The 22,020-nt window shown below is 48.4% G+C and overlaps 1 protein-coding gene across 4 annotated transcripts in view; it reads left to right on the top strand.

Annotated features, from left to right (window-relative positions):
• Nucleotides 1–16,754, top strand: part of LOC144943262 (uncharacterized) — a 92,036-nt gene extending 75,282 nt beyond the window's left edge. For all 4 annotated transcript variants that reach the window (XM_078870598.1, XM_078870595.1, XM_078870596.1 and 1 more), the window contains exons 7-15: nt 174–231; nt 933–1,072; nt 3,226–3,329; nt 5,033–5,108; nt 6,376–6,464; nt 7,440–7,550; nt 10,220–10,450; nt 11,175–11,773; nt 13,395–16,754. In XM_078870598.1, coding sequence (XP_078726724.1) covers nt 174–231; nt 933–1,072; nt 3,226–3,329; nt 5,033–5,108; nt 6,376–6,464; nt 7,440–7,550; nt 10,220–10,450; nt 11,175–11,773; nt 13,395–13,995 — 2,009 coding nt within the window. In that variant the 3' untranslated portion in view covers nt 13,996–16,754. The remainder of the gene's footprint in view (nt 1–173; nt 232–932; nt 1,073–3,225; nt 3,330–5,032; nt 5,109–6,375; nt 6,465–7,439; nt 7,551–10,219; nt 10,451–11,174; nt 11,774–13,394) is intronic.
• Nucleotides 16,755–22,020: the final 5,266 nt, after the last annotated feature.

Below are 22,020 nucleotides of genomic sequence, written 5' to 3'. Positions count from 1 at the left end.
TTGTGTTTGTGTGTGTTTTCTTACACTTGGGGACGAGTGACAGTCGTTCACCTCCTGTGCTACGATCCCAGCAACTTCTGTGTGAATCATAGGCCATGTACATACGAGTGCCCGTATCATCAATGAGGCTAAGTGAGGTGCCTTCGCCTTTGTGGTGTCGTCTGGCCTTGCAGTGAGTGCAGAGACGAGCAGTGCGGTCACATCTGCAGGGGAAGAGTTGCAGATTGAGCCGTGAGTTAAACATGCACTCGGACTAAACGAGAACAGACATCCATACACACACACACATGTATGTGCATGTGCACACCAACGTATCGGCTCACTCATGCAGACAGTCGCACACACAGCCACTTGAGCGCACACACCCCTTGAGAAAATGCACACACGCAGGCACACACACGTTGTTGCACAGCAAGGCCGCGTGGAAGGGGAAGAACTGACGCGAGATCATGAGACTGACCAAACTGTGGTTGTTAATTCGTTCTCACAAAAATATTTTCCCCAACAGTCTTTGAAGAAATAGTGCATGGATCTCTGTTTCGTGTATGTAGAGGTTTGGTGTAGCGGTTAGCGCGCCGCAATACAAACCTGGCAACCCGAGTACGATTCCCGCTCATGGCCAACACAAGTGACGATTATCTGAACTGGTCCTGAACCTCCCCCGAGGTTGACTCGGCCTCAAATGAGAACCTGGTGTGGTGTGTAAAAACACCCCCTCGTGTTTATTTCTAGATTTGAAGCTTTCGTGACTGCAAGTATTCATATTCTTAGGTTTTTTTGGTAAAGTCACGTAGGTAAAAAAAAATAAAATTAATAAAAGTTAAATAAACCCCCTCGTGTATCGTGCCGGCCTTCATATGTGCTACTCGCTAACAGCAATTGCCCCAACAGTCCATTAAGGCTATACGGGTGATCTTTGTCTTTGTGTGCAGTCATATAAACATCGGGCCCGCGTTCCAGGCCGACATCCCCCATCTGCGTGATAAGCGGCTCGTGGAGAAGGACAAGCACCCCGCCCACATGGTGTGGCAGCCGTGGCCCGACCTCGCGAAGCCCGACACGATGGCCGAAGGTGACTGCTGCTCGCTGCGAGGATGGGCGCTCGCTCGCTTGCTTGCTGCCCGGGTGGTGGTTCCCTGGGCTGACTCGTGCAGTCTGCTGGAGCCCTCGTGTTCATATGTGTTCTTGTTGTGGGGAGCAGTAGTAGAGCAGTTAGTGCGCTGCGCTACGAACCCGGCGACGCGAGTCCGATTCCCGCTCGCAGCCAACGCCAGTGACGATTACCTGATCCGCTCCTGGGCTTCCTGTAGGTCGACTCAGCCTCAAATGAGTACCTGGTACGGTGTATAAAATCATCGCCACTCGGGAGACAAATTCGGCCGGGCGTGGTGTTGGCCACCAACCCCCTCATGTTCCATGCCGGCCTTCATAGGTGCTCTCTAACAGCACTTGCCCCAACAGTCTGTTAAGGCTATACGGGGGATCTTTGTCTTTTGTTCATGTCTGGGGAACGGTGGAGCAGTGGTTAGCACGCTGTGCTTCGAACCTGGCGGCCCGGGTTCAATTCCTGCTCACGGCCACCACCAGTGATGGTTCTCTGAATCAGTCCTGGGTAGGTCGACTCAGCCTCAGCATTGGAGAGACAAAGGCAGCTGGGCGTTGTGTTAGCCACCCACGCCTCTTGTGCCGTGCTGGCCTTTTTGAAGGTGCTCACTAACAGCACTTTCCCCAACCGTCTGTTAAAGGCTACACGGGGAATCATTGTATTTGTGTTTGCTTGTATGCTAAGGTGCGTGGCGTTGTGTGCACATGTTTGGTTGTGAATATGGAGCAATGGTGCTGAGGTTTGTGCACAGATCAGCAATCGGGGTTTGATTCCTGGCCACGAGCAATCGCAGTGGCGAATGGTTTGTCTGAACCCATCCTGAGCCTCACCTTAGCTGACTCAGCTTTCAATGCTGTGTAAATATGCACTGCGGTGTGACAAAGTTGGTTGGATCCAGAGCTGGCCATATCTCAACCCCCTTGTGTGCAAGCCTTAATAAGTGCTCACTAACGGCACTTGGCTTTCACAGTCAATAAGGCTATAGGGGGGTAACATTGTCCTTTGTACATGTGTATGTTTGCTTGTGTGCAAGTCGGTGCATATATGCTCATTTGTGCGTAAGTACTTGCATGTGCGTGGGAGTGTGCGCGCGTGAAGTGTCAAGGATGCCATCAACACTTCACGTGGCTTCAAAGTGCGCTGTGGTGACGTCACTGTCACTTAGTGACAAATGGCAGCTGTTGTAGTTGTTATACGCGTGTGTGCCTGTATCTTTGTTCGGCTGCTATGTATGCTTGTATAATTGCGTATATATTATTGTATTGGTGTGGATGATTGTGCTTATGTGTACGTGAACACGTGTGTGGGGAGCGGCAGTGTAGCAGTTAGCGCACTGCGCTACAAATCTGATAACCCGAGTTTGATCCCCGTTCACGGGCAACACCAATGGTGATTATCTAAACCAGTCCTGGGCCTCACCTTGGTCGACTCAGCCTCAAATGTGTACCTGGTACGGTGTGTAAGAACATCACCACTCGGGAGACAAAGGTGGTCGGACGTGGTGCTGGCGTCCAACCTCTCTTGCGCTGTGTCGGCCTTCATAGGTGCTTGCTAACAACATTTCCCCCAACAGTCTGTTAAGGTAAAGTCACGTCGATAGGTGCCTGAAGACGACCGCTTGTGTTGCGATCGAAACGTCGTGATATTTTTATTGTTTTTTATTCACTTTATTTTTATTATTTTATTATTATTATTATTATTTTCTATCTACGTAACTTTACCAAAATAACCATTGAATATGAATAAGACAAGTATCTAGAGTGTGCGAGTCCATGGCAAAGTGTCCAGTCGTGTGTTGCGTGTGCGCGTGTGGATTTTGTAAGGTCTGTTTTGTCTTTGTGCGTATGCCGTAGATTTGTGTGTAATCGAATGTGTGGTCGTGTGTGTATGAATGTGTAGACGTGTGTAAGGCATGTGTTTGTATGTTTTTGTGCATACACGTGATTTTTGTATGCATATACATGTGGAAGTGTACTTTTAACACGTTATTTTCTTTGAATCTATCTACGTGACTTGACCGAAAGACCCAAAGAATATGAATTCCTGCAGTCACGAAAGCTTTAAGTCAAGATTGAGTCTGTTAAGGCTACATGGGGGGTCTTTGTCTCTGTGTGCTGCAGTGGAGCAGGTGCTGAACCTCGCGTGCTCCAGCGCCCTGCCAGGTGGTGGCACCAATCGCGAGCTGGCGCTGCACTGCCTGCACCGCTCCCATGGAGATGTCATGGTGCGGCTCCTCCTCCCCCCCCCCCTCCTCCTCATGTCCCGTACTCCCCCCCCCTCCCCACACACACACGCACACAGTGCCCGCCTCATACCTCCGATTAACACGGTTGGCTACGTACGGAGTGAAAGAAGTTGAACATACATACAAAGGTCCCCATATAGCCTTTAACATACTGTTGGGGCAAGTGCTGTTTGCGAGCACTTATGAAGGCCGGCACGGCAGCAAAGGGGGTGGGTGGGTGGCCAGCACCATGCCCGGCTGCCTTTGTCTCTCGAGCGGCGATGTTTACACATCGCACCAGGTATTCATTTGAGACTGAGTCGACCTAGGGGAATCCCAGAAGGTATTCAGATAATCGTCACTGATGGCCTTGAGCCAGAATCAAATTCGGGTCACCGTGTTCGTAGCATCGCTTGCTAACCACTACACTACCACTCCCCACCTCCTCGACACACAGCCCATAGACAACCGATTAATCAGGGAGAATCAGTGTCCCAGTCTCCTGAATGGAAGACCCAACCAAAACAATATTGGGTGAGTGGCTTAGCTACCAAGTGTGCAGGCAGTGCAACTGCACCGGGGCCCTCGAGCCAGAGAAGTTCGGGGTTGTAAGGACGAGTGACATTGGACAGGAGACCTTATTTTTTGTTATTTGCACCAAGGCTGATGATGCCTCACCAAAACACAGCAGTTAAAGCCTTCTTGCGTGAACAAAGAAACCGAATGCTTTGCCTCTCATCCTGGGTCTCTGGGCTGCAAGGCCGTTGCCACCCTAATGGGCTTCAAATCTCCCGGCATGCGGTGGGCTCCGTTAGACTAACTTGGGGAGGCTTCCAGCATGCACCACCACCTGTCATGGACGTAGCCGGGGTCAGGGGCCACCAGCTCGTGGGTGGAGGTGAGGGGCCTCCAGCATGGCTGTGTCGCCACTAGACGGCGCCGGCTGCAGTGAGTCTGAAGGTCCACGTGGCTTTAACTTTCGACTTTTTTTTCTCATTTATGAATCTTCAAACGCCTGTTGGACATTGCGTGACACAGCCTAGGTGTGTATCTACAAGACAGCATCTGTTTGTTTTTTTGGGTTGCGTCTTTCATTCACGATAAATTGAGTCAGATGCAAATTGTATTGCCGTTGTTAGGCCAGGGAGTTAACACACTTTCCCCACAGCAGCATATAATGCAGGGGTAGGGAAAGGCATAATATGACTTTAATAAAAACCTTTGGGTGAGCAACATTACAACGCACTGCAGTCACACTTCTGTCACCTCAAGAGGTCCTTGCGAGATAGAAAATAGTCCATTCTAATGCCCAATCAGAGTGACTAAGATCCTTTCAGTAAGTCCCGATTGTGGGTCGTTTGCACGTAGTCAGCCTCGTATGGCCACGGTTCCATATACAATGAAGATTTGAGGTGTATTTGGCCCACAGAAATAACTGAGCGTGCTAACATGAGAAACGTGGTGTTACCACGCCAAAACTATTCTCCTCTATTGTCCGATCAAGCTTGGTTTGCTTGCAGTGACCGATGAATGTCGTTTGCCGGCCTTTTAAAGTGGTAAGCCCCACGTGGCCACAGGCTGTATAAAACGAAGCGGAATACCCCCCCCCCCCCCCCGCATGCTGTCAGCTCCCCCACCTCTGCTGTAACGGTTGCGCGTGTCGTCTCCTCCTCCGCGTGTGCCGTGCGTGTGCATGTGTCCAGGCTGCAATGGAACTTCTCCTGCTGCGCGGCCCCACTCTGCCTCCCTCTGACCCCCTCTCCAACTACCACTACGCTGGTGAGCGAGTCGTCGCTGCCTGGATGGATTGTTTCGTTGTCGTCGTCCCCCCCCTCCACCGCACCTCCGTTTAGCATGGTTAGCTACGTACGGTACGAAAGAAGTTCAGCGTAAATTTATTTGTGCGTCTTTTCTTTGACGGCATCAAGGTGCAAAATGCTTCATATGAAGATCGCTGGGTATCACTGCATGAATGCTATTATGCACCAATTACTGCCATGCAGATCTACGGGCTGCTGCCCACAGCTTCTTAATATGTTCATACTCGATACAAAACACTGCCACGTTAGACTTTGGGTCGTGTTACACTTATTAGGCATTTGACAGTGAATACTCCAGCAATTAAATAGATTTTCATGATTCCTGGTCGCAATTCCAATCAAGATTTGATGCATTCTTTCCATTATTTCACTATCTCACTGAGGGTTTATTTTTTCACGTGTTTATAGTTGTTGTTGCTCAGTTCGCCTAAGTGTATGGATCACATTGTGCCATTTGCATGTAATTTGCACAAATTGCTAATATTCTACTTGTACCATGAGCATTAGGATCGCTCTTAAACAGATGCATTGATACATCGCCGTGACATTCCTAAGAGTAATGCACAGTCAGAGTCGTTTCCCAGCTGCAAACGAGTGTTGGGGGGGGGGGGTCCTTGAACCAGCGGTGGAAATTCAGGCTCTCTGGAAGATCAACCGCTGCTTTCCACACACTGGTCCTCAATTTATCCCTACAGAGGGATGATGGGTCGAGTTCACTCCCAACGTGGATTTAACTCGCAGCCTGATTGCGTGCTGCCATCGTCCCGGCACCACCTTTACCAATCTATCAATATAAAGCAGTGGCATTCACCATCGCAATACAGAATACTGGAGTGCCGTTCTGTGTATGTATGTTGAACTTCTTTCGTGCGGGCTGTAGCCAATCATGCTAATTGGAGGTGCGGGGGTGGGGGACAACAATATATCATGTGTGAGATGACTGGATTAATATAAAGTAATGTAATCGTTGTAGCGACACCTAGTCCTACCTATCCACAAACACACAGTGTACATCATCGCATTACAAACAGGTTCAAGTCATCAAGTGTCTCCATGCCTGGAGTTCGAGGCAGCGCCTACATGCAGCCTGACAGCCCTGAGCCAGTCATTCGTGGACAAATCCGCATCGTGGGGTTAATCTCTCTGTAATAGCACAGCCAATGTGAACTTATTGTGCTGGCTGCTCGTGAAATGGGTCATTGATTATCACCTCGCACCACTTGCAGGGTCGGACAACTGGACGCCGCTGGAGAAGAAGCTCTTTTATAAGGCAATCGCTGCTCACAACAAGGACTTCATCCTGGTGCACAAGAAGGTGCGCGTGTGTGTCTGCTCGCATGCTGTAGCGTTCCATGTCCCCTGTTATATGTATGTATGTTTAACTTGGTTCACATCGTGTACATAGCCAAATCGTGCTAATTGGAGGTGGTAGTACGTCTGGAAGACTTTAAACAGGACACTAACATGTAGTGTAATCTGTAAAGGCTGGAACATATCGTTTAGCTATTAACTCTCTTGATGAAGTGTGGTGAATAGCAAATATGTGCTTGGGTTTTCTTCATCAACAGTTTTATTTATAGTTGGGCATGGGAAGATTCAACCCCCTAGTGACCCGATGAATTGTATTACTTTTGAGTTTCGATTTTATTCCAGTATCTGGCTTTTGAACTAATTTATATATAATTTACCGAAACGTAAATTGATTTTGGCACACATGATTCGATGCCTGAATCATGTACGAATGACTGAATGACATCTGCATATTTTTCTACGTAGAAAAAATAACATTTTAGCGGTCTTCATAGACTGATTAGATTACAATCGTGATATTACAACACTCATGTCAGTGGAAAGGGGCCCTTGGTTTGTTTTTCGACTGGTCTAAACAAACTCTTCCACAAGCGACTCCCCCTCCTCACTTTCCTCTTTTCGCACTGCCCTCCGGTGCTATCTCTGTTCTCTTGCCTTTCCCCCTCCTCTTCCGCTACCCCTACCACCACCACCTAATGCCCTTAATGCCTCCACTGCCGTAGCCTCCACCTCGCTCCCTCCACCCTAGTCACTACCCGATCCTCCATCCCTTATCTTTCCATTTTGTTCTTTAGTCAACAAGCATTGTTAAGCACCTTGGTGAAAGGCGCTTTATAAATACAAAATATAATAGAAGAAACCACACGCATAAAACATAGACAAAACGTATCAAACGTATGTCCCCCCGATCTCCAGCACGCTAGATGTGTGAGCGCTGCTGCTCTTAACGGCACGTGCGCGCCACGCTCATTGCCTCCAGATTAAGAACAAGACGGTGGCACAGTGCGTCGAGTACTACTACACCTGGAAGAAGGTGATCAAGTTCCGACGACACCACACGCGGTTCTGCGGCATGCGCCCCGGCGACATGGTGAGCGGGGTGGGCTTGGTCTGTTTGCACTTGTGTACGGTTAGAGGAGTATCAACACCTCGATGGTTTTCAGCTCTTTGTCAGTCGCCTGCCGAGTGAATGCCTCCTCGCCCTGCGTCGATCGTTGGGAGTTGTTCGATGGGACTTGACCCCACACGTCAGTGTGGGGTTGGTGAAGGGGAGAGCCCAGCACCAGTTCACTTACCACTGATGTTAGCCGGGGCCAGGACTCGTACTTGGGTCATCAGGTTCATAACACGTTACACTCTAAAAACTGCCAGATTGATGGGTGGGCATGTAAAGTATTAACAATCGTAATGGCAATGCCAATGCCGTTTTCTTTGCCAGGAAAGCCTCGCTGAGTCCCAAGATACTTTTTCAGGAGATTCCTGCTTTGGGATGTTTGGCCAATGTGGGCGGCAACCAGAGTATAAAGAGAAGACCGATGTACATTTGGGGAAATAACAATCAGTTGGCAGCACAGCAGTGGCATTCTCATCGGTGGGGCCCGCCATGGGATCGTGGAATTTCTACAACTAGTCCAATTGATGCAAACATCGATGAGCAGGGCCGCACCTCCTTTTGAGCAGGGATTCATTTTGACTGGGGGAACCTTATAATTCTAACCTTTGATGATCAACCACACTTTAGTTGAAACGTTGATCACACGAGGACTGTGTGCGTTTTTGACTGTGCGTTCAGAACTATATATTCTTTGGATCTTTCGGTAAAGTCACGAAGATAGGTTCAAAGAAAATAGCAAAAAACTACGACGTTTCGATCGCAACACAAGCGGTCGTCATCAGGAAAAGTGGGTTTGCTTCTAACGGCAAACTGTTTATAAAAGGTTTGAAATTGGCATAGCCTAAATGTCAGCAGCATGGGCGGGGCAGCTAATGTTAATGTAAGTGGTGGGCGACGACCGCGATGGTGGTTGGTTTTCCAGCAATTGAAGGGCTGCCAGGTAAAAATGAACATGTTGATATAAAATCGGTGAGCGGCCTCCACGGCGAGCGCGCTGAGGTTGCTATGTTAACGTGAGAGATCAGCATGTTAATGTAAAATCGGAGAGCCGAAAATAACAACTAACATTGGAAGGTGGTAGGATGGGAACATCACAGCCAGTTATGACTTAAAGTGGTTGATAACGTATTCCAATGATTGCTCAGTTTGTACCCATCTTCTTGGTTGAAATTGTGTCTGTATAAATGCATGGCTTCATGAACTAATCTTTGTTGATATTCAGTGGGTTTGCAAAGTACATTCATCTTAGAGAAATCAATTTCGTGTGAGCCCACCGCATTAAAACAATAATCAGCCACGGCCGAGGTATTGGTCCTACTGTGTTTCAGATCTGCCTTATGTTCACCAACATGGTCGTGAGACATGTCGCTTAGTTTCCCCAATGTAACTACTGCCGCAGACACAGCTTAGTTTGTAGACACCGCGGTATTGCATGTCAGGGATCACATCCTTCACAGATGGGATCAGATCACGAATTGTATGTACTGTGTTAAATCGAACCTGGATCTTGTGTTTGCTCATGATTTTTGGAAATATTTTTGGTGACTCCTGCTATGTATGGCAAGGTGATGGTTTTGATTGGGTCCTCAGATGGTTCTTTCCCAACGGTTGGGGTGATAGTTTTACAGATCGTGTAGTCTGAATATCCATTCATCTTGAGAGCTTGGTGTACTTTTTCCAGTTCACTGGCTAGGTGATGATGGTTGGAAATACATCGAGCTCTATGGTGTAGAGGTTTGATGAGGGAATTCTTCTGAGCTGGATGGTGGTGGGAGTCAGGTTTTAGATAGGCATCCGTATGGGTGGCTTTCCTGTAGACAGTGTCCCATTGAGCCATCTGGTCTCTCTTCGATTAAAACATCCAAGAATGGTAGCTTACCATCCTTTTCCACCTCCATGGTGAATTTGATAGCTGGGTGTATGGAATTGATGTGGTTGAGGAATTGGTTCAGTGCTAGCGGGCCATGTGGCCAGATGACGAAAGTGCCAACTACGTACCTCTTCCACAAGGACGGATGTAGAGTGGATGTCTGGATGGCATCTGTCTCAAAATTTTCCATGAAAGCATTGGCCACAACTAGAGATAAGGGATAACCCATTGGGGTTCCTTAAACTTGTTTGTAGAGTGTTCCATTCCAGGTGAAGTAAGTGTTGGTGAGGCAGTGTCTCACCAGGGCCTTGTTGGACCAAATCTTCAATGATTGCAATGGTGTCAGGCACAGGAACTTTGGTAAAGAAAGAGACTACATCGAAACTAACGAGCAAATCACCTGGAGATGGTGAAATGTCCTTAATTAACGATACCAAGTGAGCTGAGTTACGTACAGTGGAGGTGGTATTACCAGTGAATGGTTGTAAGGTCTCAGACAGAAATCAGGACAGTTTATAGGTCGGTGAGTCAATGGTGGAGACGATTGCACTACTTAAAAGTCACCGTGCTGCAATAAGAAATGCCACGTTACCAGTAAAAGATGCGTCCAGCGATGAACAGAAAGCATCGTTTTGTGGGCCATTGTGTGAAGTGCTAGGCCGTGCGAATTGAAGTCGCGGATATGGCCCACCAGCGGTCATAGAGGTTCACCTGGTGTTCGCTGACGCGAAAGTGCAACGTCAAAAAACCACCGCGGCTTCGCTTGTCATTTCAGGAGGAGCTGGAGAGCAGCGGCTACGACCTTGGGCGGTCCTCGTCCCCCTCTCCGTCGCTATCGTCTCCCACGTCGTCGTCGTCGGTGATGGAAGAGGAGGAGGAGGAAGGGGAGGTGATGGCTTCGCACCGGGGCTCCCGGACCTCGGTGGCCGCAAACCCTCTGCCGCCGCCCCCCCCTCCTGCCGCTGCCGCCACGACGTTCACGTGCGACGTGCCACGCTGTGGGGCGGTGAGAAATGCAGAAAATGCGCGCGCGCTCTGCGTGTGCACACGCGTTCACGAAAATAGCGGATGGGCACGTGGCGCGTGTTTAGTTTGTTGCACTTCACCTCCGATTAGCACGGTTGGCTACGTACGGTGTGAAAGAAGTTCAACATACATACGTCACCACATGTAATAATCGTACTTCTGGCTGCTACAGAAAATGCCGGCCTGACACTTGCTCATCCTGATGAGTGTTGGTAGTGGTCTGTAAAGCCTGGCTACCTTCCTCAGGGGGTCGCTGTCACGGGCCGGCACTAGTCAAAAGAAGCAAGTGTGAGGCTGCAGTTTTCTGCTGCTGTAGTGCCCAGAAGCACACTTTATCACACACACAAAGATCCTACATTTAGTTTGCACAAGCTGTTGGGGCAAGTGGTGTTAATGGGCACATAATTATGGCCGGCATGGCACATGAGGGCATTGTTGTGTGCGAAACACCACACTCGGTCGCTTTTGTCTCCCCAGTAGTGATATTTACACACCGTACCAGGTACTCATTTAAGGCTGAGTCGACCTAGGGGAGGCCTAGGACCGGTTCAGATATTCGTCACCAACGTTGGCTGTGAGCAGGATTCGAACTCTGCTCGCCGGGGATCGTAGCGCAGCGCGCTAACCGCCGTGCTACACGCTACACACGAGCACAAACAGCGCCAGGAGTCCACTCACACTGCCGGATGCCCTCCCTTCCCCAGATCTTTCCATCCAAGCAGGCGCTCAACGGCCACGCCCGTGTGCACGGTGGCATCGACCTGGCGTTCCGCACCGGCCTCGCCAAACCCGGGCCGCCCGCCATACCGCCACCCCCTCCCTTCCGTGGGCCCCCAATACGGCTGCCCAACCCAGCGCCACCGCAGCCGCCGGCCCCGGCAGAACGGGCCCAGCACCCCACGCCCGTGCCCCCCTCCAACACCGCACCCCCCTCGGCGGCGGCGCAGCCCCGGCTATCCCCCGTACACGCGGCCACGCACCTTGCTGGGCCCAGGCTACCGACCTTGACGCAGCAGCAGCACCAGCAGCAGCACCAGCAGCACCAGCAGCACCAGCAGCACCACCAGCAGCAGCACCAGCAGCAGCACCAGCAGCAACACCAGCAGCAGCAGAAGCAGCAGAAGCAGCAGCAGCACGTGGCGATGACGGTGACGGTGAGGGCTCCCCGGCCTCCCGCGCCGTCCGTCGCGTACACGGGGCCTCGCACCAAGACCTCGTCGTCGAACCGCACCAAGGCGTCGATGGCCGTGTGTCACTACGACGAGGACGGCACGGAGATCTTCCCCTGCAAGGAGTGCGGCAAGTGCGTGAGGCCGCCCCGACACGCGCGCGTTAGTAGTAGACGGCGCTCGCTCTCGCGTCGCTCGTAAAGGGAGGTATTCCACTGCCCACATAGTGGCTGCCTGTGCTAGTGAGAATGCTGCCCTGAAGGATGACATGGGTGCCATTGTCAGTTATGAGAAGTGCCTTTTGGATAAGACAAGTTTTGACTTAAAACTTTCGTGACTGCAAAGAGCTCTTTGATTGGTGTAAACCTCCTGCCAGTGTCGGAGACCTCTCCTACATTAACATTAGTTGCTCCGCCCATCTCTAAACCTTTATAAACAGCTTGCCCTCAGAGGCTAACCTCCCTGTTCCTGATGACGACCGCTTGTGTTGCGATCGAAACGTCGTGATATTTTTATTATTTTATTGTTTTTTTTCTACGTAACTTTATCAAAAGAACCATAGAATATGAATAAGACAAGTATTTAGAGAGTGCGAGTTCATGGCAATGTGTCCAGTCGTGTGTTGCGTGTGCGCATGTGGATTTTGTAAGGTCTGTTTTGATTGTGTTTTTTGTCTTTGTGCGTATGCTGTGGATTTGTGTGTAATCGTATATGTCGTCGTGTGTGTATGTGTATGTGTAGACGTGTGTAAGACATGTGTTTGTATGTTTTTGTGCATACACGTGATCTTTGTATACATATACTTGTTGAAGTGTACTTTTAACACGTAGACTTTCGCGACCAATATTACGATTCATAATTGATTCTTGGGTCAGATCGCGTGAGTAAAACGTGTCGTAAACACTCGTCCACCCGACAGACAATTTATAAAGTTATCACGTGAACAAAAGTGGCAATGTATTACCGCTTCAGTAGTGTGTGTTGGACATGGTCCCCTCCAAAGACTCAAGACGTCTTCATAATTCTGGCTACTGCCTGATGTTGCTGGTTCTAACTATTATCGAAACATCATATCCAGTTGTTAAATATTGTGACATTGCTCCCCACCACACCAGTGTGCTGCTGAGGCAGCAATACATCGGCACTTTTGTTCATCATGTGACAACATTATTAATTGGCTGTGTTGGGCAGAAGAGGGTTTACGAAACACATTTTACTTACACGATCTGACCCAGAAACCAATTATGAATCGTGGTTGTTTGAGCCTACGCATACATTTGATCATATTTGTTGTGATCATGAGGTACCATGATGGCGGGATATTAACTACCTCGTCTGGTATACGGGAGGTTGTGGGTTTGATTCCGACCTTGACGTCTGCATATTTGGAGTCAGCATGTAATCCCCGTGGTCACCTGGATTTTTCTCCTTATCCTCGGGTTTTTCCCTCATTTAGAAACATGCTTTTAGAGTATTTGGCTGCTATAATTTTCCGCGTGATAAGCCACTTTGTTGAGCGGTCATTTGTGGCCAGGTCACTTCTGAATAAGAGCTATATAGCTCAGTGGGCCTTACCTGCTCAAATTAAAATAGTTTGTAGTTTGATCATGTGTGTCCGAGTGTGGTTGCGTGTAAGCATGCCTTCAATTGCGTGTGGATAGGCGCGGCCGTACGCGCGGTCACGTGTACGGCCGTCCGCATGATCGTGTGCGCGCGTGCACTTTTCTTGTGACTGACCAACCTACGCGCACACAGGGTGTTCACTAAGGTGAAGAGCCGCAACGCGCACATGAAGTCGCACCGCCAGCAGGAGGAGCAGCAGCGACAGGCGGCTCGCAAGGCGACGGCCACCGCGCAGGCGGCGGCGGCGGCAGCAACAGCAGCCCACCCGCCGTCTTCGGCAAGCAGCGTGCACGCCGGCAACGCTCATCCGCCCGCCGAATTCAGAAACATTGGCACGATCGCAGCAACGGCAGCAGCTGGCGCGGTCAGAGTTGCCTCTGTGCAGCCCCCGTTGCAGCAGCGGCCGCCTCCGTCACTCGCGAGCGTCCACGCGCCAAACGCTCGGCCACACAACGCCACCGCCAACTCGTGCGCCAACGCGCACACGGCCGCCCCCGTGCCCCCCTACTTGGGTGGAGCCGGCGGCGGCAAAAACAGCAGCGGCGCAATAGATGGCGTTGGTAACGCGCGCATCGACGGTGGTGGCGTCGTCGTCGGCACCCAGCAGCAGGCTTCGATTGCCTTGGTGCCGAGTGCGCAGGGAGGAGCCGCTGTTCACCCGGACACGTGGTGTGACGAAGAGATAGACATGGTCTTCATCGACTCCGACCTCGTCATCGACGAGCAAATGTGAGGCCGCGGGAATTAACGAACGAGCGCTGGAGGTGCGTGTGGACGAGCGCCGACAGGGAGAATGGGACAGATGGGGTTCAGGAGATGGGCAGATCTGAGTAAGTTTGTTAGTGAATAAACAGCATGGGCAATGTGGACGCTTCTCTCTGCTGTTGCCAACTTTACCCCTCTTATCCTGTGCACCATTCTGCCAGCACCTCGTGAAACGTCTCGTCCTCGTGGCGGTTGTGTCGGAGTGACCAGTGCATTCTTCTCCATATTCACTTAGTGCTTCCCCAACCACAGGCCTGTTGGAGCAATATGAAGCGTGGGCAATTACACAGTGCTTTGTTTACCTGGGCTAAACATTGATGTGCCATCCAGCAAGGCCTGCCTCCAGCCATCTACTTTAACTCCGTGTTGAACGCAGACACTGTCTATGTCCAGTACCCATTAGGTCATTTAGTTTGAAAAGTGTCAGTGTTCGCACACTAAAAGGTTCGTTGAGGTGGGACCCACCACCCACCCTGTTGGCAGTCCTGAGCCAGTGCGAGAAGTTCCATGTCCTTGTGGCTGTGGATAATCTCAATGTAGAACTGCTGCTTTTTGCTGACTTCCCACAAAGTGTTACTCGTTTTATGGACCCAGGGTGATGTTGACAGTGTTCGGAGTCAAACCTGTCAAACGTGATCTCAACTAGCGTCACTATAACTGCGAGTGGAACACTCGAACCGCCACGCCATGCAGCCAGGGAAAGCGGTTTAAAGTTACCACCGCGTCGCCCTGCACAAGTCAGTGGTGGAGCTGCACTCATGTTCATTGGTGCCCCAGGGCCAGTAGTCGAAATTTTTTACATTCCTACGAAAGCATCAAACAAGCCCCCCCAAGGGAGGAAATACACCTGGTCAGATGGAACGATCAGCATGCATATGCTCATTGGGACAACGTCCTCCAGCAGTGGAGAGGATATGTTATCTCTCTCCCCTGGTATGCAGGAGGTCGTGGGTTCGATCCCGACCCTGACAATACCTATAAATTTTGGAGTTTGCGTGTTCTCTCCACATGGTCGTGTGGATTTTTCTCCGGGTTCCTCCGGTTTTGCCCTCCACTTTTAGAAACATGCGTTTAGATTATTTGGCTGCTACTATAAATTCCCACATGAAAAGCCACGTCGATAAGCTATCATGTGTGGCTAGGTCGTCATTGAAAAATAACTAATAGCTCTATGGGCTTCACCTGGTAAATAACATTCTAAAAAAGAAAGCAGTATATTCACAAAGGGCTTAATAGTCTCATTTATCTAAGATACGGAAGCCAGCTTAATCTCGGAACATATCATTTCTCCTCACATCTGGCTTTCCACGTTGTCCGTGTTTTCAGCAAAGGATAAGCACCAATGACCTCCCACAAAGTGGTGTTAATTCCTTCACCGTGGAGAGATGAACGGTTGAGTTGACCCCCAACCCTTCACACCTCCCCTTCTCTCCGACTTGCTGCCTGAGCTCGCCTCCTCCGACTCCCCTCTAAAGCTCACCGCCTCCCCAGCCCCCTCCTCCCTTCCCGCGTCAGCTTTACCAACCTTCATTTCAAGCCATGCTACTGAGCTGTGACCAAATACCACATTTCACGACCACTGTCGTTGCACCGGTAAGAGCACTCGCTCCCTTCTCGGTGGCTCTCAAGCAACGCTTGTGCTCAACTTGTTTCCACCACCAGCTCTGGGCCCCCAGCTGAGATGCGCATCGCCACTTTGTTCCAGCTTGGCATTTTTTTACAGTATAGTGCAAGTGCATTGCCTCGGCGAATCGTGCCATAGTTGGTAAATGGAGGCATCAACACGTTCACCAGAAATTTGATTAAAAATTACTAGCCGAACAACCAACAAAAACAGGCTTCACTGCAACGATTTATTTCCATCCGTTTATCACATTGCATAGTACCGTTGCTTATCTCCGTCACCTCCCTAAGCCAGTGGTGGTGAACTCTCCATGTCCATGGCAGGAACAAGTCTCTCAAACAAAGTTGACTGCCCACAGAGCGTGTTACTCGTCGACTGTGGAGAGATGACAAGGTAGATGTATTGAGTTGACCTCTGACCATCACGCAACCTCCAGTGTACATTACCAAACCCTAAATATCTATAAATGCAATGACTGGAGCCTTCAGGATCTGCAGGTGAAACCTCCGATCAGGCGACATTGGTTTAAAAAAATGGAACACTGCGTGGCTATATGTGTGCTCGTAGCACCAAAAAGAGTTTATATTACAGAATATAAAAACACAAACTCGTTGTAAAAAAACAATCATGGTGAGTTATTTATCGTTCTGCGTTAAGAAAATAACCTAAAAATATTTGGTGTACATATATTTTATTTGGAAATACATTTTTATAGACTAAGACTTTGATACACACAGCATAACGTTGCGTTTGTTGGAGGGCGTGCTGTATAATGGTGGTTCTGCTGTTTGGTTATCTATGCAAGGTATGAAGGGCAGGGATTCAGAGTTTTTTTTGATGAATTTCTCAAATTCAACGTCTGAGACGCATGCCGAATAAAGAGTTTTTTTTTCTAATGAACCTTTCGGTAAAGGGATTTCTGTTTTTTCTGAATTGTATTTGAGATTTAACATTTGACTTTTTTGGAATTGTTCAATAAGAATACATATACGGTTGTTTCTTCCAGTAATAAGTATAGAGGGTTATTTTTGTTTTATTTTGTAATGAATGGCATTGACAAGAGTTGGGTCAATGGGAACACTATTCGGGAATAAAACTTGTATACTGAACTCAAGACCTCTAAGCGTGTGTTTTCGCCCCCTTGTATATACGTATGTAGAACTTTTTTCACACCGTACGTGGCCAACCGTGCTAATCGGAAGTGCGGGGGGGGTGAAGGACAACAAAACAATCCATCCAGGCAGCGACGGCTCACTCACCAGCGTCGTGGTAGTTGGAGAGGGAGGCAGAGTGGGGCCGTACATTGGGAGAAGTTCAATTGCATCCTGGATGTCACGACGTGTTTACGTATTGTAACGATTTCCCCAGATTTCGATTGCGGTTTTCGGCGTCCCGTTGTTAATCACGAGATGAAGAATTTTCCGCGTTTCGTAATTACTCCCAACTCCGGTTAGAAGTGCACCACCTTGTGTTGCAGAGCAGCCGTCTGGAAATGTTGCAATCCTACAAGACGTTATATCCACACCACTGGGTGCACCCATTGTATGTCCTGCAAGAAGTGGGACATGGATATCAAACCAACATGTTTCGTACTTGGGAGTAGGTCTATAATGCATAAAGTAACAGACCAATTCGATTTATTTTGTGTGGAGTCACTGGATTTCCTGTGTAAGTAATAACCATAAACTCCACCACTTGATAACCTGCATTAACCACGTGTGGCTGATACCCATATTCAAGACCAGGAACTTAACAGTCCCAGTTTAGTGCAACTGACATTGTATTAGATCCCGGGAGCCACGTCGCCATCTCCAGACACCACAACGCTCAAGGTTATTTCATACTCTTTGGTTCTTTCGGTAAAGTCACGTAGATGAAAATTTAAAAAAATAACTAAATTAAATCACGTTTCGGAGGCAACACAAGCTTCCGTCATCAGATGGAACAGCCACAGCAAAATTACTGTAGTGAATAACTATTCACTACCTGATGACGGAAGCTTGTGTTGCCTCCGAAACGTCGTGATTTAATTTAGTTATTTTCATTTTATTATTTTCAATTTTTATTTTTCATCTACGTGACTTTACCGAAAGAACCAAAGAGTATGGATCCTTGCAGTCACGAAAACTTCAAATATAGGTTATTTCAATTACGATCTGTGTACATCCAAGCGGGTTTGGACTGACGGCCGGGAATAGCTAAAAAGCAAATCAACTACATCCTACACAGACGAGCAGGGTATCTATTTTGACACATTCATTGCTCGTGTGCGTTGATCCGCTACCTCCCGTTGTCGCTGGCACCCTCCAGCTGATGCCCAGGAGCGAATTTCACGATCGCGTCCACACCCACGGAGGCAAAAGATGTTGTTCTCGACTCGCTGGTTAGCGTCCATCAGCAACACCACTCCATCCACCTCCAATGGCCAGCTGCTGCATACGACAAAACAAACCCAGAATGATTCTCACATGTCAGCTCGCGCTGCCTTCAATATGAAACATTAACGTGGTGTCTTGTACGGTCGGCCACGACTCCTGTTGAGGAATAGCGGGACAATGTCTCTCCAGGTCACAATAAAAATGCATCCGCCATTATAATAATGTTGATTTTCACGTTCATTTTCGTCTTCCCCGGGATCGGTGAACAGTCTCGAGTTTCGTTGGAAGTTTAAAGGCTCAACCCCCAACGAGAATGTCTGTTCTCTCAAGAATACGCATCAAACCCACTGCCTCAATGTGAACAGCAGCACGAAGGCAATGCCACACGTATCAGAGCATTTGTAGCTCGAGGTGAGCAGCTATATCATGGGACCTTTCTGCCAGTATCAAAGCGTCAAAAATAAGATTAGGTTTTACCCTTTCTCGCAATAAAACATGTGTTAAGATAGTATTGGTTCTTTATGTAAAGTCACGTAGAAGGGAAAAAAAGATAGGGAAATAGTTATTTATTTATGTATTCCTATTGTTTCCCTTCTACGTTACTTTACCGAAAGAACCAAGAATATGAATCCCTGCAGTCACGAAAGCTTTAAATCAGGTGTTAAGATTTTTAAACACCAAATAGCAACCCCTTTGTAAGGAATCAAGTCTGCTGTTCGCCTATAGGCGTTGTCTCGTCTGGCACTGGTGAGACGAGGACATGAAGAAGGCTTTATCTGGTGTCGGCAGTGCCGGATTATCCCAGCAGCACAAGTTGCTACGAGCCCCGCACTTTCAAGGGCCCCGCGCTAAATGCTTTCAAGCTATCAATTCCGGTTCAATGATTCTGCACTTGCTCTATTTATATAGTACTATACTCCCTTCAACTTTTATGAACGACTGGGTTTTTAAGGTTAGCGATTTGTCGTATTATCTGGCTGTATAGCAAATGAAAAAATACAATTACTTGACTATGCAAGTTAAAAGTTTGTTTTAATATTTACGTGTTTTATTTTAATTTTATTTAGGGCCCCTTTATAACATATGCTACGGGCCCCGCACTAGCTTAATCCAGCCCTGGGTGTAGGCCGAACAGTCTAAAATATAATGCCATATTATCCGAGCATGTTTGTTTGCATGTTCACCACAAGTACATGTGGTGAATGCAGAGTTGATTCCTTGCAAGGGGTTTCTATTTGGTATTTGAAGAAATATTGACACATGTTTATTGCCAGGAAGAGTAAAACCTATTCTTATTTTTCATACTTTGATCCTGGCCTTCCTGAGGGAAAGCGGCATGGTTGCAGGCAGAGATCAAGCTGGGAAGTGTTTGGAATTGTATCTCATTGTTACGAAGCAGATCTGAGGGATAAACTACACAAACAAAAAACTAATTTTTCCAGGTAAGGACCACTCACTGAGCTTTATAGCTATTATTAAGCGACCTGGCTATCGCAAATGATAGCTCAACGAAGTAGCTTATCACGTGGAAATGTATTGCAGCCAAATACTCTTAACACGTGTTAATTCTAAATGTGGGGGGGGGGGGGAACCAAAGGACCCGGAGAAAAATCCACGCGACCACAAAAAAAAGACACACAAACTCCAAATATACAGGCGTCAGGGTCGGGATCAAACCCACGACCTTCTCTACACCAGGCACCCGTGGATGCTGCCGTGGTGGTTAGCGGCGCTGGAGTTGCAATCGACAAGTTACCGGTTAGATTTGATCTCCGGCACGGCGGCTGTAGTTGGGCACGCTCCGAAATTTCCGCCACAGTCTCTGTCCACCCAGCAACAAGAATGGGTCCACGACTGTTGAATGGCAGGTCGCGTGTGGTGGGTTAAAATTGGGGGTAGAGCCAGCCACCTCTTCCAATCCAGCGTGGCAAAGTAGACCAAGAGGCGAAAGACCAAATTGCCTCGACAGCAGCGTTCTTCATTGCTAGGCCCGCGGGCCACTGGCGGCCCCTGGTGGCCCTGGGTGCAGCCCCTGAAAATACACAAATCGTGAAATCACCGCCCCATCGTCGTCATCATCGTGCTGCTGTCAAACCCCCAATGGTTTCAAATGCGTGGCGGCCCCTCACACGGACGTTGTCTTCTCGGCGAAAGTGACACTGGGATCGAGGGGGCTCTCCTGAGCTACCTCTGGTGGAGGACCTTCCGCCAGAAGTTTCATGGGCAAGTCATTGCAGGGCTGCGCCTTTAACTTGCTGTCTTAAGCATACGTCGGCACTTTATGTCATCGTGCACCCCTGGTCAGCCATATGGGTAGCCAGTTTAGTACCTGATGAGCTTTTGAGTTTAACATTTTTAAAATCTCGCTTTCATTATTTGTAATAGTATATACCGTATGTTGTTTGTCTCTTAACTGTGATTAAAAATATGTTATTGTTAGTTTTAATGGTAGGTGAGGTTAGAAACAGTTAGTCTGTGCTCGCGAATTGCCTGCGCGAAAAGTGGTGGGCTAAGGTAATGCCCAATCCTGGCCAACTGGCTCAACAAACTTAATGAACTCAACAAAGCCACCTGCTCCAGCGGAACTCGTCTTAACCACGCCTCGATTATTTCTATATCCACCAAAGTTTTTTTTTTATCGGATCAGAACAGTCGCGCTGGAAAAAGTTATTCCTATTATCCGACATGTCTTCATGCGTAACTTTATACGAAAACATTGTTCACGTAAGATCAACTTTATGAGAGTTACCATGCCCCAATTCAACTACAGCCGGACAGGACATAGCTGATGCACACCTACCACGTGCATCTCAATCGGCTGTTATCTGGTCATATAAATAATATAATACGCATGTTTTCATATTTTTTAGGGAAACATCTTGGTTAAAGATCATGAGACGGGGAACGATCAGACTGGCTGACGTTGGAGGAGGTTTTATTGATGATTATGATGTGCCAGGTAAGATATGCTTTATATACCTTTACACAAACTGTAGTACTGTTTCCCATATATATCTAAATCCTTAGCATTCAGAGACTCAAGTTGAATATAAATGTTCATTATTTCACAACCGCCCTTCATGACCCAGCCCTTCTATGGTCGGTTCCCAATACTCGGCGCCACCCAAACGAAGGCTTTGTTTGTAGAATCATACACGGGGCCGTGCAGTGTCTGCTGCCATCTCGTGGCTACATATGGAATATAGACACATCGCACATCAGGACGAGGCTCATATCCCGATGCATTCCTAATATTGTTACCAATTGACCGAGTTTACAGAATTTTTTTTTAAGTGGCTGGCTGCAGGGTGATGTGCAGTAAACCGAAACTGAATTGTTTATTTATTTTTATCAGTTAAGGCCCACTGAACTACACAACTTGATTTCAGAAGCGACTTGGCCACAAATGAAAGCTCAACGAAGTGGCTTATTATCATGTGGAAATGTATAGCAGCCAAATACTCTAAACGCGTGCTGATTCTAAATGTGGAGGGAAAAACCTGAAGACCCGGAGAAAAATCCACGCAACCACGGGAAGAGAGAGACACGCAAACTCCAAATATACAGCTGACATCAGGGTCAGGATCAAGTCCACTACCTCCTGTTTTCCAGGCGAGGTGAAGGAAAATTGTCTTCTTATTTTTGCACACTTGATCACTCGTGGATGGATACACACGGGACCCAAGGCGTTTCTGGATCTCCCGTTTGGGATGGAGATGGACACGGGGGTCTCTTGGCTGAGTCCTGGTAGAGTTCCCTACTGACAAGCGACTGCTCTCATGTCCCAGGGACATTCAGGTGATCGATAGCATCTGTGGCAAGATGTTAAATACCTCTCCTGGTATGCAGGAGGTCGTGGATTTGTTCCCGACCATGACGTCTGTATATTTGGAGTTTGCATGTTCTCCCCAGGGTCGCTTGCATTTTTCTCTGGGTCCTCGGGTTTTCCCTACACATTTAGAGACATGCGACCAGAGTATTTGGCTGATAT

The sequence above is a fragment of the Lampetra fluviatilis genome, chromosome 30 (assembly GCF_964198595.1).
Source record: "Lampetra fluviatilis chromosome 30, kcLamFluv1.1, whole genome shotgun sequence".
NCBI classification, from domain to species: Eukaryota; Metazoa; Chordata; class Hyperoartia; order Petromyzontiformes; family Petromyzontidae; genus Lampetra; species Lampetra fluviatilis.
The sequence above is the reverse complement of the archived record's forward strand: the minus strand, read 5'-3'. Positions and strand labels throughout refer to the sequence as shown.